We start from the raw sequence: 17,870 nt of genomic DNA, 5'->3' as shown, positions 1-17,870 counted from the left end.
TATCAATTTACAGACCTTTTGTGTGTAGGCAGCTCTGCTCTCATTACCACAGTCCTGAGAGTTCACACGCAATCTTTTAGATTCAATTAGCTTAGATTCGCAGCAAAATATCGAAGGGCATTTTGTTGGAGCAAAGCCTCAAGGAAACTAGAAAAGGTCACGCCTCTGACTTCCTTTCGGAGAGGTATGGGGAGGTAGATGGAAGAAAAAAATGTCACGTTCAATGAGCTAAAATGGCATTTCATTCCCTGCACTATACTACACCACCACAGTGACCAACTTCATTTCCCTTCTGAAAATATGCTGCCTGGAGCAACCAACTCTTTGAATTTATTACTATGAACAGCAGGCTTTTAATATCTCCAGTATATTGTTTAAAGTTTGCACTTTGTTAATATTCTGACTTCAGTTTCTAGCCATTCCTCACTGCAATGAAAAAGGCTGTCACTGCTTCTGTTACAGTAAAAACACAAAGCAGGAGGTGCCACTCTGTGAAAACGTCTCAGCATAGCACTGCTGTATATGGAACATACCCAGCTGTGCTGCTGAAACTGGCTCCATTATTTTTTTCTAAGAAAAATGTTCCCTTTTGACAAGGCATTTAACATAGAAATGCGATATTATGCATGCAAATCAGGCAGCCCTCTTGTTCTCTGTGCACGCCCTTATTGAGGATGACCTTGGTGGACGACAGGTGTTACATGGGGAATAATACGTCTCCTGTCACCTGCAGGTGACATAAAATTCCCAATTAAAGTTTAAGATGTCTGGTTTCACATGAACTAAACAAAACGTGTGAGGAATCAGTGATAAGGTTGATTTTTTTGTGTGTGTGAGAGTCACAAAGGGTGATCACATTCACTCTGTTACAGTAGATATGAGGGCCGAAAGGAAAGACTTTGAGAGAACAAGCAAACTGATGTGTGTCTGTGCAAGCTGCCATGATGTTCTACTCTATGATGCTGTACATCAAGAACTTTTCTTCAATTCTGAATCTCCAAGATATTAATTATTAGGCAAATGGCAAAAACAAGCAGCAGTATTCTACAACATGCCAATGTGAGTTCTCAAGGTTTTATGCTTCTTGCATCTCTTTTGTCTCAGTAACAGCTGAACAGAGAGAATTAGTAGTTCTACTGATATGCATTGGTTTAATTTTTCCTGCATTGGCTGACCTGTTTCACATAAAGACATGACTGTTAGATTATATTGTATCAAAGTATCATATACTTTGCAAAATTGGAAAATAAATTTCACTCAGTCAATTGTTTAATCTATAATATCTCTCTCTGTAAATATCCCATCTTTTTCATTGCTTCCCTTTGTAGTAGAGAGTTAGAGCAAAGGACTTACAGTCATGGATGAAAGTATTGGCACCCCTGGAATTTTTCCAGAAAATACACCATTTCTCCCAGGAATTGTTGCAATTAGAAATGTTTTTTTATATACACGTCTTTATTTCCTTGATGTGCATTGTAAAAACACAAAAAAGCAGAAGAAAAAAGCCAAAACTGACATAATTTTACACAAGACTCAAAAAATGGGCCTTACAAAATTGTTGGCACCCTCAACTCAGGATTTGGTTGTACACCATGTGGAAGAAATAACTGAAACCAATCACTTCCTATAACCATCAACAAGCTTCTTACACGTCTCAAATGGAATTTTGGACCACTCTTCTTTTGCAAACAGCTCCAGGTCTCTCAGATTTGAAGAGTGCCTTCTTGCAACATCAATTTTGAGATCTCTCCATAGGTGTTCAGTGGGATTTAGATCTGGACTCATTGCTGGCCACTTCAGAACTCTGGCTTCTTCTGCTTTTTTGTGTTGTTCCAATGCACATCAAGGAAATAAACATGTGTATACCAAAAACATTTGTAATTGCAAAAATTTCTGGGAGAAATGGTGTATTTTCTGGAAAAATTCCAGGGGTGCCAATACTTTCATCAATGGCTGAAAATGGTTACGTTATACTGGTATAACATTATACCAGCCTGTTTTAAAAATAACAAAAAATGTTTGATTTTGAAAAATGGCCATTAGTAGTTGTAGAATGTGTTGGGGCACTGTGGTAAACATGCTGAAAATAGCACAAGGAAAACAAGCCTATTTGGTGAGTATTACAAAATGTGTTTTTCTAGTGATCATAGAAAACTTGAGGAACATATCCTTTCTTGCCTTTTCTCCACATTTATGAATAAAGGATTGCATAGTTTTTCTCAGAAACCACTTCATCAAACACAGGCCCTCTGATTTATTACCACTGATTAAAAGGTTGGAAGGAACATCTGCATGAATCAAGGAGAGTCAAATAAAGCTGCGTGAATCGCTAAGGGCAGCAATGAAGAGCTATCTGGAAAACCTTTCACCTCCTGTTAAAGCATGACAGGCTGTGTACAGGCTTCACACAGGTCCCATACCTCCTCACTGATTTTGAGAAATGTTGCTTCATGGAGGAGCAAAACAGACAGAACGGAAAACAAGACATTCATTTCACTGATCAGCTAAGCTTCACAACTGAATTGGTCTCAGATTCAAGTTCAATTCTAAGACTGTTAGCTTCACGGCACATTAATAGCCACAGTGTTTGCTATGTGGGATCTGTGGGGCAGTCAGTCAAATCAATAAGATTTAGTGCTTGTATTGTGACATTTACAACTTCTTCTAAAGTTATAAATAAACTTTTTTATGTCAGGAAAATGAACTGGCATGATAAATTGTAGTTTGAAATTTACATTGAACTGTGTGAATAAAGTCTGAAGTGAAAATACTACCAGACACCATGGAAACAAGATATTTTAGACATTATTTGCCTAAAGCTGAAGATACAAGCATGAACTTTGATCCTGTCTTAATACCCAAATCTGATTGGACACTGACAAAACAATCACAAAATAGAGGAGCATTGACCTTGTTTTGTCAACATTTCTTGTATCAGTCTCTCAGGGATAGATTGCCAAAGCAAAGTTTTACTGACGCATTCTGAGAGAGAACGGCTTAAACTGTGGCAGGATGGAATGCAGGTGGTCCTGGTCACAGCTGCATGATTTCTGGTTTTTGTTTTTTTTGTTTTCTTTTTACCATAATACCATTGTTGCTCTCCACTCACCTATCTAGATTTGGCTAACCTTCCTCTCCTATTTAAAATTCAAGTTGAAGGATAATCATTTTTGGCACATTTGAGAAGATTCAGCTCTTGTCACAGAAGATATTGTTTTTGATATTTATGGACACAGTCTTGGAAATTTTTGATTGCACCTCATATTAAATAGAAAAAGACTTTTAAGCCTTAAAATTTGTAATGTTCTGCATTACAGAGTTTGGGAACTTTGAGCACAGATTCTTACACAAGGTTTCCTGTTCTGAATATGTTCAAAAACTCAATGTTTTCATTGTCTTTGTGTAACTTTATCACCGATATTTGTTAGCCGACTTCAGATTCAGATTCCTTTATTGTCATTGCATGATACAACGCAATTCAAGCATTGGTAAAGTGGATGTCATAAAAAATAGCCACACACACACACACACACACACACACACACACACACACACACACACACACACACTTTGATATATTTCCCTGAGAACAAAATTTCAGTTATGAATGCATGTGTATCCATGAGGTATTGCACTGTGTGACTGTGTTCAAATGATAATTTTCTCGAGTCCCTTTAATGTAGCAATGGCTCTGGGGTAAAAACTATTCAATAAACGAAAGGTTCTTATTTTGATTTGCTGGTAGCCAGTGCCTGAGGGCAGCAGTTCAGACTTTATTTACACAGTCTCATTCATATTGTAGAAATACAATTCATTTCTACACATGTACAAACGAACTTCCCATGCAGACTTATTTAACAGGTTTATAAAGATTCATGGACAACTACAAACATTTTGAATAATTTCTGAACATGCTTTGAAAGCTGAACTGTAGTTAACCAGCAACTCCTGGTAAGAATAGCATTGATATGTCAATTTAGTCATCATTACTAAAAAATAGTTCCTGATGAATTTGTTGACCCCTGGACTTCTACTGGGACCATCAAAAGGTCAAATAAATGCAAAGACTGTGACAGGGAAAATGACAAAATCCTTAATTTGTTAGTGGAAGGATGGTGTTATACAGAACTGTAATAGTTGTGCAGTTCTGTAATTGTTTTTATGTTATAGAAATAAAGTATACAAAATAACTTAAGACACTGCTTGTCAATAAAATGTTTAATAATTACAAACTCTGTCCATTCGATGTATTTAAAGCCAATATATTTGAAAAATAGAATGTTTGGCTATTGAAACAGTAATGAAAGATCCATATTTAAGAACAAAAATGAACCCACCTTTCAAATGTGGGATTCCATTCTTTTACTATGTAATATTCTGTATGTCCTCGATAACTTTTGATGATAGATTGAATCCTCCTGGTTATGGATGATACAACTCTTTCATGGATCTGTGAAGAAATGTTGTACTGTTCTTTACACAAGATTCTTTTCAAGTTCTCTTTACTTGAGTGGCTTTATTGCTCTACCTTCCACTTTAAAATGAGGGGAAATGATTAGCCACATTAGAGTTTTCACTTTAAACTTGTCATTTTTACAGAGGTCAGGATTATTGTCATGTTTGGAAGTTCCTAACCTGCCCAGCTTCTCAAGAGTGTGTGTCATCTTTTCATCTCATTCGTCTGAATTTCACTGCAGGAACAGATGCAAATCAGCACACTCCCACCTCCATTTCTAAGCAGTCAATGTTGCTGTCCTAGTTCACAGCAAAAATGATGGACCACATGTGATTAACAAAAAATAGATTTTTGTTTCATCTGACCAAAGAATGTGGAGAAGTTTGTCCTTGCAGGTTTGTGAGTAGTGGTTCTCTACTTGGATGCTGTTTGTAAAGATTAACTTCATGCAGTGCCTTTTATACTGTATGAGGATCATTAAAATATCAGTTTCCACCAGACGATCTTTAAGCCAGAAGTCCTTTTTACAAATTGTTTTTCAATACAAGGTTACATAAATAGTTCAATTGTGTATGACACCATTTTCCCAGTACATCACAACACCTTCTGTTACTGGTAGTAGGATTCTTGCTGTACCTCCTGCAGCAACTGTGCCAGGCTTATGCTTCGTAGCTACGAAGCTCTTGTACTCCTTCACAAAGTGTAATAGTCTGGCTTCTTTCTTGTTCAAGCAGGTCCCCAGGTAGTGCCATGCTTAGGTTCTTTTACAGCTTTGTTCATGCAGTTTGCATGACTTGGAATAATTGTGTTTGTTGCTGTGGTAATATATAAACAGTATGCAAGATACTACCATTTTGAATCATTCAGCATTTTAGATATACAGCAGTGTACAAAGTTTTATTGCATAGTGTATATTGACATGACTGTAAGATCAAGGTTCTGTGAAGATCAGACCATGTGTTTCAGGACTCCTTGTTCTTCTCGTGAGTTAAAATATTTTTTTTGCCTCTGGCAGGATGTTTGGGTTTGCTGTCATTCTGCAGAATATATTTTGCATTATGGTACCACACAATAGATAAGAATCCAAGCATCTAAAGTGCCTACAATTTTTGGCTTGCAAAAAATAGAAAAAAGAAAGATCTGTTTCCAGGTTAAAATACTGTGATAATTTATTTTGCAGTAGATGCCATTGCTTACAGATTCCCTCCAGTCGAGAACAATATTTTATTTCCATAATTCATATTAATAACTTCGAATGAAAGGATGTCCTTCAAACCAGTAGTTTGGCCATCCATAAGGGCGATTTAGCTTGCAATCATAAGAGATAGGACTGATGAACATCTCCTCATTGCTTCATTTACCACCTTTTAAAACACTCTTAACACATTTATTATCAACCGTATTTTCGGCCGCTTCAATTGTCAGTAGAAGTCCTTGTGTCTGCATTTGATTAGTTTCTCTGAAATGAGTCAAAGCAGCACTCTAATCCACCTATCTGGGAAGCTTCCATTTTTGTGCCATTTATGTATATGAATTATTCTTTGCTCCGACTGGCTTCTTTATCATGAAGTGATTATCAAAGTGACTGATCTAAAAGGAATCTTAAGAAAAAGTGGCACATTCAGGACTTGTAATGGGATTTCCACAGTGTGATGCTCTGCAGTCTAAAATGGGTGAACTAATTAAACTAGTTGTATCCATGTGCATAAAAGAATTCAGTTCTTCCCTATGCAGTTAAGGGCAGCACAAAATGTAGTGCTGTCATGCTGCGTGAGTGGAAGCATAATGAATAGATTGTTGTACAGGCTGCAGCACTGAGCATGAAGTCTGTGTCCTCATCACAGCTCAGGGTTGACTTGCCATATGGTGCTCTTTTTCTTATGTAAAGACCTTAAAATATGTTCCATGATATATTAATTAGTAAACCATATTTGTTTACGCCCACCACAGAAATATGCAAAGAATAACCGCAAGAGTTAGACAGGTTAAAATGAGGTTGTTGAGAGGGAAACGTGGGATACAGGGATGTCTAGGCACAAAGACCTAAGGTATGCCTCAAAAATATGCAGTTACTTTCAGGTGTGTTAGAGGGTTCACTCATTACCTGGCTGGCTTTTTGAACCTCTATTTAGTCAAACTTAGTGGAACATTATAAAAAAGACTACATAGGAGCCTCAAAAAGTTTTCAACCCAACCTGAAACAAGGAGCATAACACCCATTTTTGGACATAGCTGTATACTATAAAGCTTTTTATCCACAAAAACTCAATGTCTAAAGCAATCACAAGAAAAACCACAAAAGCAGAGAGCACAGTACTCCTCCAAGGCTGCTCAGCCACTGCATGATTTCTGACACATGAAATCTTTAAATAACTTATGGTCCGCAGCGGTGGTTTTGTAGTAGCATTGTGATCATGTGATCGTCAGCAGGCAGCTGACGTAGTGTTCACTTGTTGTCATGGTTACAGTGATGCCATGCCACTATCTGGCAATAATACAGAAATCTTTAATAAATCTGTGCATCCAGACTATAAGCTGCATCAATGCTAATATCCAATCACTTGGTCCTTGTGTGCTGCTAATAGTTGAAATCTTGGGGAAGCTGTGGCTGTGGAGAAAAAGCATGTGATCCACTAAAGCTGTTTTCATCCCCAGTTTCTCCTCTTGTCATGTCAGGTGTCCTTGAGCATGCCACAGAAATTCTATCAAGTGGTCTACGTGATGCCATTTCTGTGTGAGTACGTGTATGAATAGGTGAATTAGAGGCTAATTGTAAAGCACCATGGATAAAAGTGCTAAAATCAATATGACAGGTAAGTACAGTCATAAATCAGCTTCCTGGTGTTTACATTAATGATACAGTGCTTGCCACTGGCATATAATGACCTGGTAAAGACAGTCCTCAAGTGAAGGAAGTACAGTCACATACTTTACACTGTTGCGATTATATACAAGCAAATATGTCAGCCGAAGGAACAAGTTACCACTGACCATTAGGAAAAGAACCACTACGCTCCACACCACCATCTACCTTTTTGGTGATGTGTGTCCATTTCAAAATTTAGCGTCTTTAATTTGTAATACACCTGCCCTTTTTCCAAAAGGTGAATAAGACCAATGGCTGTGACACAAGCCTGATTGTTAGCATCACTGTAGACATACTGTCTGTATGTGTGGAATCAGGAAGTATATTTACTAAGAGGAAGATCAAGGCCATGGTCAGTTATGTTTTGTGTGTATGTCCCTTCTACTTGTGACAAACTGCATCTTTTCAGACACTGTTACTTAAGAAGGAAACCTGAATATATTGTTTGAGGAACAACATGACAAAATGGCATCAGAGCCTGGACTTGTCCCTGGTGATGTGACAGGAACACATGATACAGAAAGTAGTCAATATGTAAATGTGAGCACAGAATCAAATATATGAATAGAGTAGAAAGAATGGTACATAGCAGAGCTGTCTATAAATATCTATAAATTTGTGTCAACATCTGGTCAGATCTTTATCAAGTTACAGCTACAACCAAATGCCATGACACTAGTCAGGGAACCCAGAATGCAGACACAAGACACAGACCAAACCAGTGATTTAAACCATGTTACAGAATGCACAACATCAGAAAACACACAGAACTACAGTAACAAACTGAAACCACCTCAGGGGTTGCTGGGTGAGGGATAAAACAATGTATGCTGCCGGTTCTTCAAAACTAAAATCAGAGGCCCAAAAACTACACATTGTCACAATCGTACAGAAAGAATCAGAGGCCGAAACTAAAATACAGGGGTAGAGTGAAGACCAGTGTCAGGGTGTAATGAGAATGGATTCAAATTCATCCTTAACATTGCACAGGTGTGATCCACTGCCACTAGAAAGACTTGGGGTTTGTTATGGCCCGGCTGTCTAGGGTAACCGAACTGTAACAATTGCAAGTGAAAACAAGCGCTGAATTTTCAGAGTTCAGTCTGTTTTATTTTTGATAAGGGTAGGTTTCAACAAAAAAAAATGAGGGGGCTGAAAGCAAATGGGTGCTGCTGAAATTAAAGAGACAAATACAACAAAAAGTGACCTTTTCTAGGAAATAGACGCTACCAGACTGTGGGAAAAATAAAAATACATCAAACAGAAATATAAGCTCCAAATAGAAATACAAAGGCAGCAGCACCCCTGACTAAAACTAACAAGGGTTTCAGATGTGGTTTTACGTTAGCAGTTTACACTCCTAACTTCTAGCCTCACATAAGAGTTCACAGATTCACCATGCGCAGCTCCCTTCCCTAAGAACTGCCACTGAAAGCTGGCATCAACTGGCCTTTTAACAGCAACTGGAACCTTGATTGAAGTGATAGTCCCTCCCCTGCTCCAATCCAACCTCAGCTCCAGATGTTACAGGTGTGGTGGGACGGACAACAGCACAGCACACACTAATACTAATTACCAGACAGGAGGAGGCAGACAGAGGCACAGGGTCGTAACAGGATTGTTGCTGCCAAAGGACCTAAGATCTCAGATTATATTCCAAGGGTTCCCTTACATTGCCCATCCTTACTGTAAATGTAAAATGATGTGTTCAAAAAAGACATAATAGATTAAAATTGGTTATGTGTTATTGTATTTTGGGTGGTTTGTATTTTGTCTACACTCGTCACTTAGTTGATGATCAAATCCTATTTTATCAACAAATGCAGAGAATCAAACAATTCTAAAGGATTTTTCTAAGCTGTACATCAGCAAGTATGTCCCCTTGTACTGCATGTAGAACTGTTTAGGTAGATCAGGAGGGCAGCAAATACAAGATAAAATGTCAAGGCCACATTCAGTGTCTGTTTGGAAGGGTGGAAGTGTTTTATCTACATAATGTATGGAAGAGGTGTAAGCAGTATACTGTAGGTGTGTGTTTGCTTATAAAAATGGTGGCTAGTTGATGGCTGAGACACCTCTGTACACTGCATATATAAAGTTTTCAGACCCTTTAAAATGTTTCACATTTAGTTAGTTTTCTGACTCATCTTAAAACAGATTCCACTCATTTTCTCAATACTCCACTAAGAAAAAGCAAAAACAGACCTTAGAAGTGTTTTGTAAATCCATTCCAAAATTAAAGACACATTTACATAAGTATTCAGACCCTTTGTTATGACATTTGCAATCACAGCATGAAAAAAGCAGATTTTCAGCCCCGTGAACGCCCACAAACCTCACTAAATCTTAGCAGTTAACAGCTTTTAACAGGCTGTGAAGTCCACATTTGTCTGCATCTTAAACTGTTGAGAACGAAAGAACGAATCACTGGTGGAGTTGGGGAAGTTGTGGAGGTGTAAAAGACTACATTTACATCTGAATAGTGGTGAAATTGCCTGGCTAGAGTTTGCCTCACCTTAGCATTGGATGAAATCACCAAGAAAAATCATTCATGATTGGTTGGGAGATCTGTTGGTAGCAGTCATCTTGGGCTGTTATAATACACACTTTTCTAAATGTGTTGCTTAATAAATAATAGTAGTAGTAATAATAACAATAACCATTGAATTTTAAGTAATGTAGCGTACAGTTAGACATCAAATATAATGTAGTTACCAAAAGGCCATGCCATTTGTTCCTGAGCTATTCATTTCAAATCAGCAGGTGGCCTCTACTTGAAGCATTCTTTTATTATAAACTATGAATATTTATAATAATGTCTATAAAATTTAGATTTTAAACTGTGTTGTAAATGCCTTCTGGGATGTTTTTGGTCAAATAGTGTAGCTGAAATGTCAAAAAAAAAAAAAAACCTTCTCTCAATCTCTTCAAATAACTTGAAGCACTGTTGCTTCTGTTAATGTGACTGCTACTGTTCTGAAAATGATATGGAGATGTTACTGGTCCAACCTAGTAAGATCGCAGGTGTCACTGAGGTGTACAATTAGACTGAACAGAGTGCATGTCTGAAAGGGCTTCAGTACAGACAGTCACTACTGCATAACACACTGCATGTTTACACAATACATCAACGAATGTAACTAAAAAAATAGTGGCACTGACCAGCAATGACAATAAATCCAAATCAAATCCACTGATAATAATAAATCTTACCCTGTTCCTTTTCTGCTGACTTACTGTTGCCTCAGCTGCAGGTTTCCATTTAAAGCAGAAACAGCAACAGCTAAAGTATGACAAAATAACAGTAAACCTTATGTAGATAGAATGGTGTCACGATCCCTTCTGGACTAATGTGGGCTAATCTGGACTAGAGCTTTGAATAAATGTAACTGCCTCATTATGGAGGGATCTCAGTCTGTGAAAACAAAATGAAAATTGATCAGAAAACATATGAATTGACTCTTCCCAGGCTGGATGCATGTAGCTTATTTTTTGATTGATTTAAATCTTATTTCTATTCCAGTTCATTTCAGGTTTGTGCCCCTGCCATCATCTCTTCACTGGATTGCAATTTAAATAAATACCTCTTAATAAATAATAAATAAATATATGTGTGGGTGTCACATTGCTTTTATCTTGTTCTTGCACAATGCCACAGAAGTTTGATGATGTTCTACAAGAATTTGCTGCAACAATGGGTTGCTCTACATTTAAGGAGTGTTTATAGAAGATTAAGGAAAAATGTGAACTGAGTCCATTCAAAGATGAGTCTGAAACACGAGCATGAAACCTAAAAATATCTGAAAGGTTCAATATGCATTGCATATGTCAATCCAATCAATATCCCAATGACAGCACCTGATCAGGTACACTACATGGCTTCAGCAGCCTACAGATGCTTACTCAGTGACATGACAGGGAAGTATATGCTGAAACTTAAGAAGTTAGAGGGTTGTGTGCTGTTGATATACAGACAATAATGGGACAAAGGTCAGCTATTCAGTTGGTCTGGGCTTCTCTAATAATGTTTATTGTGTAATAATAGTGTGAATAAAACTTCATTATGACAAATAATCTTTGTATTTTAGTCCTTAAAATGTCCTTGTGTCAGCATCATTCATTACATCACATCTGAAAAACACCAAGAGAAATAAATCCGGTTTAGATGCAGGGATCATCTTGTAGGGACAGAAGTGTTTCCCTGCTGGCAAGCATACTTCGAAAAACTTGAGGCCACCCAACAACAACAAAATGAGAAATTGGTTGAATCGGAGGTGCAAGTCTGGAATAGACGCAACAACAACATATTATTACTGTTATGATTCCTAGAAAATGTCATAGTGAATATAGGGCAAACTTGCTGTGGAGGAAAGTTAATACTGAAGTAGCTTTTAAAGGTTAGGTTATATTCAGAAAAGAGCATGGTTATCCTTTTTTACAAAGGTTAAACATTTGTATTATGAACTAACATGAGCCCCAAGGTGGAGGTGCACTAATGATAAAAAAGCCAAACATATTCAACTACTTTTAGAAGTTCTTATATTGGGATTCAGGCAAATAAAGACATAATAGTAAGAGTACTGTTAGTAACAAAGAGATGAAAACTAAATTGCAAGTACTTATACACTGTGCATTTTATTTCCATAGAGTTGAAACAGAAAGGCAGCGTCAATTTTGTTTTCTAATTTCCATTTTTAAATTTATGACCCTGGAGCTCTACTATGCTGTGCCATATTCATTTATTTCACTCAGCTAAGGCTGTTAATATATAATATATAAAATCTATATATAATATTTTCATGTTAAAATTCTGTATGTATGACAGTAATGTTTTATTTGCTGTATGCTCGAAAATGTATTTTTTTTTTGTCTCACTGTTACTAATTACAGACACAGTGATGATAATTGTACAGCTACATGATGGTACAACAGCTGGGCTACGTGTTTAGTGCAAAGCAGCATTTCCTTGATGTCCGAAGTTTTAATGACAACAGCAAAATCCACGAAAATGCTGAAACCTGAAAATTAATTACACCTTTTGTGTCATTTTGTCTGCGTTTAAGCCTTGTAACACTGATGCAAAATCATGAACTTAAACTGGAAATCAGAGTATTGTGCTCCATAATTAGTATCAAACATACTGGCATTGAAAGAACTTAGGTTATTACATATCTATGACTTTAGAATTTATAAAAAAAAAAAAGACAACACATTTCATTTTTACACCAGAGCTTTGTGACAAATGACAAAAATGTTAAGGAATACTGTTGAGTTAAAATGTTAATAAAATACCACAAAAAATTATCTTAAAAGTTAAGTCTTAACGTTGGAAATAACAGTTGGATAAACTTGAAATAACGTAAGACAACAATTCCCTGAAAGTCCCCTTATTCCCTGGTTTGAGAGCTTTTGTGTCTGACAAATCAACAAATCCTACTTGCTGATGAGAGCTGTGTGATACACTCAAAGTGAGTGGACCTTGAATGTTACTTTTTCAAAGCTAAGATTGCATTATAATTTTTAATTTGTCACATTGTCTTGGTAAGGATATGAATTTATTCATCTATCCATTGTCTTCCGCTTACCTGGGGCCGGGTCGTGGAGGCAGCAGACGAAGCAGGTTATTCCAGACATCCCTCCCCTCAGCAATGCTTTCCAGCTCTTCCTGGGGGATCCCGAGGCGTTCCTAGGCCAGATGAGATACATAATCCCTCCAGCGAGTTCTGGGTCTGCCCCGCGGTCTCCTCCCAGCCTTCTATGGTAAATTGAGAGCTTCGCTTCAGCTCTTCACCACGATGGTCCGATACAATGCCCACATTGCTGCTGCTGCTGTACCAATCCATCTGTCCATCTCATGCCTCATTTTCCCATCACTCATGAACAAGATCCTGAGATACTTGAACTCCTTCTCACCCCAGCTGCGACTTGAGATCCTGTCTATGAACACCACGAACAGGATCAGAGACAAGAGGCAGCCTCGGCGGGGTCAAACATCCACTGGAAACGTGTCTGACTTTGTGCCGAGTATGCGGACACAGCTCTCACTTTGGTTGTACAGGGACTGAGTGGCTCGTATCAGCGAGCCCGGTGCCCCATACTCCTGCAGTACCCCCAACAGAGCCCCTCGAGGGCATGGTCATAGGCCTTCTCCAGATCCACAAAACAGGCAGGTCAAATTCCCATGACCCCTTCAGCAGCTCCGCAAGAATAAAGAGCTGATCCACCATTCTATGACCAGGACAGAATCTGCATTCTTCCGCCTGAATCTGAGGTTCGACAATCAGTTGGAGCCTCCCTTCCAGCACCCAGAGTAAACTTTCCCAGCGAGACTGAGTAGTGTGATACCCCGGTAGTTGGAACACACTCTCCAGTCCCCCTTGTTGAAAATGGGGACCACCACCCCGGTCTGCCACTCCACGGGCTCCGCACCCGATTCCCACGCGACATTGTAGGGACATGTCAGCCAAGAAAATCCAATAATGTCCAGAGCCTTCAGCATCGCAGGATGGCTCTAGTCCACACCTGGCGCTTTGCCACCAAGAAGCTTCTTAACTACCTTGGCAACGTCTGCCATGGATATGGACAAAGATTCCCCTGAGTCTTCAGGCTCTGCCTCCCCCGCAGAGAACATGTTTACCAGGTTCAGGAGTTCCTCAAAGTGCTCTTTCCACCACCCAACAATGTCCCCATTATGGGTCAACAGTTCTCCACCCTGACTGTACACAGTCTGGTCAAAGCCCTGCCTGCCATTCCCGAGGCATCGAACGGTTTGCCAGAACCTTCTTGAGGCCAACCGAAAGTCCTTCTCCATAGCCTTTCCGAACTCCTCCCACGCTCGAGCTTTTGCTTCGGTAACTGCCACAGCTGCTGCCTTTTAGCTAACCGGTACCTGTCAGCTGCCTCAGGAGACCCTTGAGCAAGCCAAGCCCAAAAGGCCTTCTTCTTCAGCCTGACGGCTTCTCTCACTGCTGGTGTCCACCAGTGGATTTTTGGGTTGCCGCAGCAACAGGCACCTGTGACCTTCAGGCCACAGCTCCTAACAGCCGCCTCTGCAATGGAGGCTTTGAACATCGCCCACTCAGATTCCATGTCCCCTGCCTCCCCCTGGATGCACGAGAAACTTTTCAGGAGGTGGGAGTTGAAAATCCCACAGACAGGGTCCTCCACCAGATGTTACCAGTTCACCCTGACTACACGTTTGGGTTTACCAGGTCTGTCTGGTAGTCTTCCCCGCAATCAGATCCAACTTATCACCAGGTGGTGATCAGTGGTACGACTATGAATTTGATCACTGACCTTTGGCCTAAGGTGCTTTGGTCCCAGTACAGTTATGAGCCGGACATGGTGTTTGTTATGGCCAGTCTATGACTAGTACAGAAGTCCAATAACAAAATACCACTCAGGTTCAGAATGGGCAGGCCATTCCTGCCAGTCACCCCCCTCCAGGTTTCTCCCTCATTGCCCATGAGCGTAGGCAATGACGAAAACTATGGAGTCCCCTGGCAGTACCCCTTCCAGGACACCACCCAGAGACTTCAAGAGGGCCAAATACTCCGAACTGCCGTTCAGTGCATAAGTACAAACAACAGTTAGAGTTTCCCTCTAACTGTTCCCACACACAGCCGCAGAGAGGCAACCCTCTCATTCTCTGGGGAGAATTCCAACAAAGCTGGTGTTCAGCTGGAGACTCGTGAGTATCCTCACACCCACGCGGCGCCTCTCATCCTGGGCAACTCCAGAAAAGGATAGAGTACAACCCCTCTCCAGGACTCTGGTTCCAGAACCCTTGCTGTACGTGGGGGTGAGCCCAACTATATCTAGCCAGTGTCGCTCCACCTCCTGCACCAGCTCAGGTTCCTTCCCCGCCAGTGAGGTGACGTTCCACATCCCCAGACCTAGTCTACACCACCAATACACCCGGTGCATCTACCTAGCGCCTGGTGGGCATAGCACCCAACCCCAATTTCATGTCCAGTGAGTGGTGGGACCAGCAGGCGGCGATCCCGTGTTACTTTTTCGGGCTGTGCCCGATCGAGCCCCACAGTGTCCCAAGGCTTAGCCACCAGGTGCTCTCTGGTGAGTTCCCCCCAGACCTGGCTCCAGGGACATGCCGCGGTTTCCCAGATCTCGGCGAGGTGGCGGCTTTCCTTCTCTTTGCTGTCCTCAGGGTTTTCTGAATCGCTTTTTGTCTGGTTCCTCCCCCAGGACCAATTTGCCTTGGGAGACCCTACCAGGGGCTATTGCCACAAATAACATAGCTCCCAGGATGACAGGAACACTCAAACCCCTCCACCGCTATAAGGTGGCGATATAAATTTAAGCACCACACAAGGTTGAAAAAATGTCAGAGGTCAATGTGTGAATCAGGGTCAACTTTACTTAAGTATGGACGATATTACCTCTGAACTGTGTGGGCTTTTTCTTTGTGCATATTTAATCATCTCACTTAGATCCCAATAATGTCTTTATTTTAGCTATTTTCGGTACTATTTGTCTCTGTAATTCCACAGTCACTGTAACTGGGAGTGTAATTGCAACTAATTATCTGGAAAAGTGTATTGCTGCCCACACACTCTACAGTTTATTTTATCTAAACGAAGACAAAGTAGTCATTAAAAGTAATTACAGATAAAGAACAAACAAGATTTTCATGACAAACCTGTTGTGATGTAATTATGATTCAGTGCTCAGCCTTTATTTCTGCAGAGGTGCTGTCATTATGTCACTCCTGTTCTTAAAACTGAATTACTGAACATCCACCTTAATCCAACACACTTAAGAAAGCAGAGGGTTCATGTCAAGCATCAATAAAACAAACTGGCAGTTTTACAAAGTCTAAGGCATCTTTCTGGGTGAGAAATATAGGTTAAGCTGGCCGTAGCATTTGTCCTGTCCTTTCTAATTCATCTTTGATGTTGTGATGTCAAAACTCCCTTAAAGCTACCAACAGGAGCCAGAAAAATCCATGGTGGGTCACCTATTGGGGTTTGAGATGCGCTGCAGTGAGTAAAGCTCCCACCTCCCACAGAGAAGAAAAACGACCATTGACACACTCACAAGGCTTTCATGACAATGAACAGTGTCTAGACAAACATTGCTAAAATGATGAGGATAGCTGTGGTTTCCCTTCTGGTGGGCTACATGAAGGAAAGGTGTAACAGCAAACACAGTGCTGCATATTGAAGTCAAGAGAAGAAAGAAATAATATATAGTATTTTATTTAACGGGACATGTTTCACCTCATAAATATGATGAAAGGAGACAGCAATTCCAGACTGAAATGAGTTTTCGGAGGTCTCTCTGTTATAAAAATTTATATAATGCTGTTATACGCTGTGTGCAGCTTTTATTTCTTCAGGGAAAGGATGACGGATCCTTTTATTGTTTGTTACATTGATTCAGGTGTGTCTACATAGCTTATCAGACTGCTCAGAGCACTTGCAGCATTTTACAGAAACTTGGCTTTTGGACTGTAATTTTATAATTTGCATTCATTTGCTGCTTATAAAAATGAGCCTATTAAATCTATGCAATATGTTTCATTCAAATCTTCAGCCAATTGGAATTCTAATGAGGTTCTTCAACAGAATTCTATCAGAAATTTAGAAGAATTAAAAGCATAGTATTTACTAGTTTGTCTAGGGAAATCCAAAAAAATGTATTTCTCCATCATATATATATATATATATATATATATATATATATATATATATATATATATATATATATATATATATATATATATATATATATATATATATATATATATATATATATATATATACATATATATATATATATATATATATATATATATGTATATATATATATATATATATATATATATATATGTATATATATATATATATATATGTATGTATATGTATATATATATATATATATATATATATATATATATATATATATATATATATATATATATATATACATATATATATATATATATATATATATATATACATATACATACATATATATATATATATATACATATATATATATATATATATATATATATATATATATATATATATATATATATATATATATATATATATATTAGGGCTGTCAAAATTAGCGCGTTAATGTGGATTAATCCAGCACCATGATTAATCAGATTAAAATTTTTAATGCAATGAACGCATCTGCAGTGCAGAATGATTCAAAACCCCTGAGACGTCTCTGGCAACACATTTTGGGTACTTTAAATTTGATGAGTCACTTCTATTTCATCAGTGCAGCTTTTCCAGTGTTTACAGCATTAGTTTATCAGCTCAGGAAAAACACAGACCAATTAGGTACAAGTTCAGCCATCCCATGTGACGCTACTCAGCCAATGAATTGGTCTCTGCATTCCAGCCACTAAACATCAGAGCTGAGTTCAGAAAACAGGTGAGGGACAGACCAGAGGAGGACAGACAAAAAGATGAACAAGAAAAGCACTCATAGAGTGCAGTGCTCCACCAAGACTGTTCATTCCTCAGTTTGTGTTTTCAGAAATCATAGCAACATAGAATCTGGAGATTT

At 38.9% G+C, this 17,870-nt stretch overlaps 1 protein-coding gene across 1 annotated transcript in view; it reads left to right on the top strand.

The window, feature by feature from the left end:
• Nucleotides 1-13,541, top strand: part of LOC129349720 (trichohyalin-like) — a 46,976-nt gene extending 33,435 nt beyond the window's left edge. The window contains exon 5 of the mRNA XM_055013945.1: nt 13,381-13,541. Coding sequence (XP_054869920.1) covers nt 13,381-13,541 — 161 coding nt within the window. The remainder of the gene's footprint in view (nt 1-13,380) is intronic.
• Nucleotides 13,542-17,870: the final 4,329 nt, after the last annotated feature.

Source organism: Amphiprion ocellaris, chromosome 9, assembly GCF_022539595.1.
Source record: "Amphiprion ocellaris isolate individual 3 ecotype Okinawa chromosome 9, ASM2253959v1, whole genome shotgun sequence".
Lineage (NCBI taxonomy): Eukaryota > Metazoa > Chordata > Actinopteri > Pomacentridae > Amphiprion > Amphiprion ocellaris.
The sequence above is the reverse complement of the archived record's forward strand: the minus strand, read 5'-3'. Positions and strand labels throughout refer to the sequence as shown.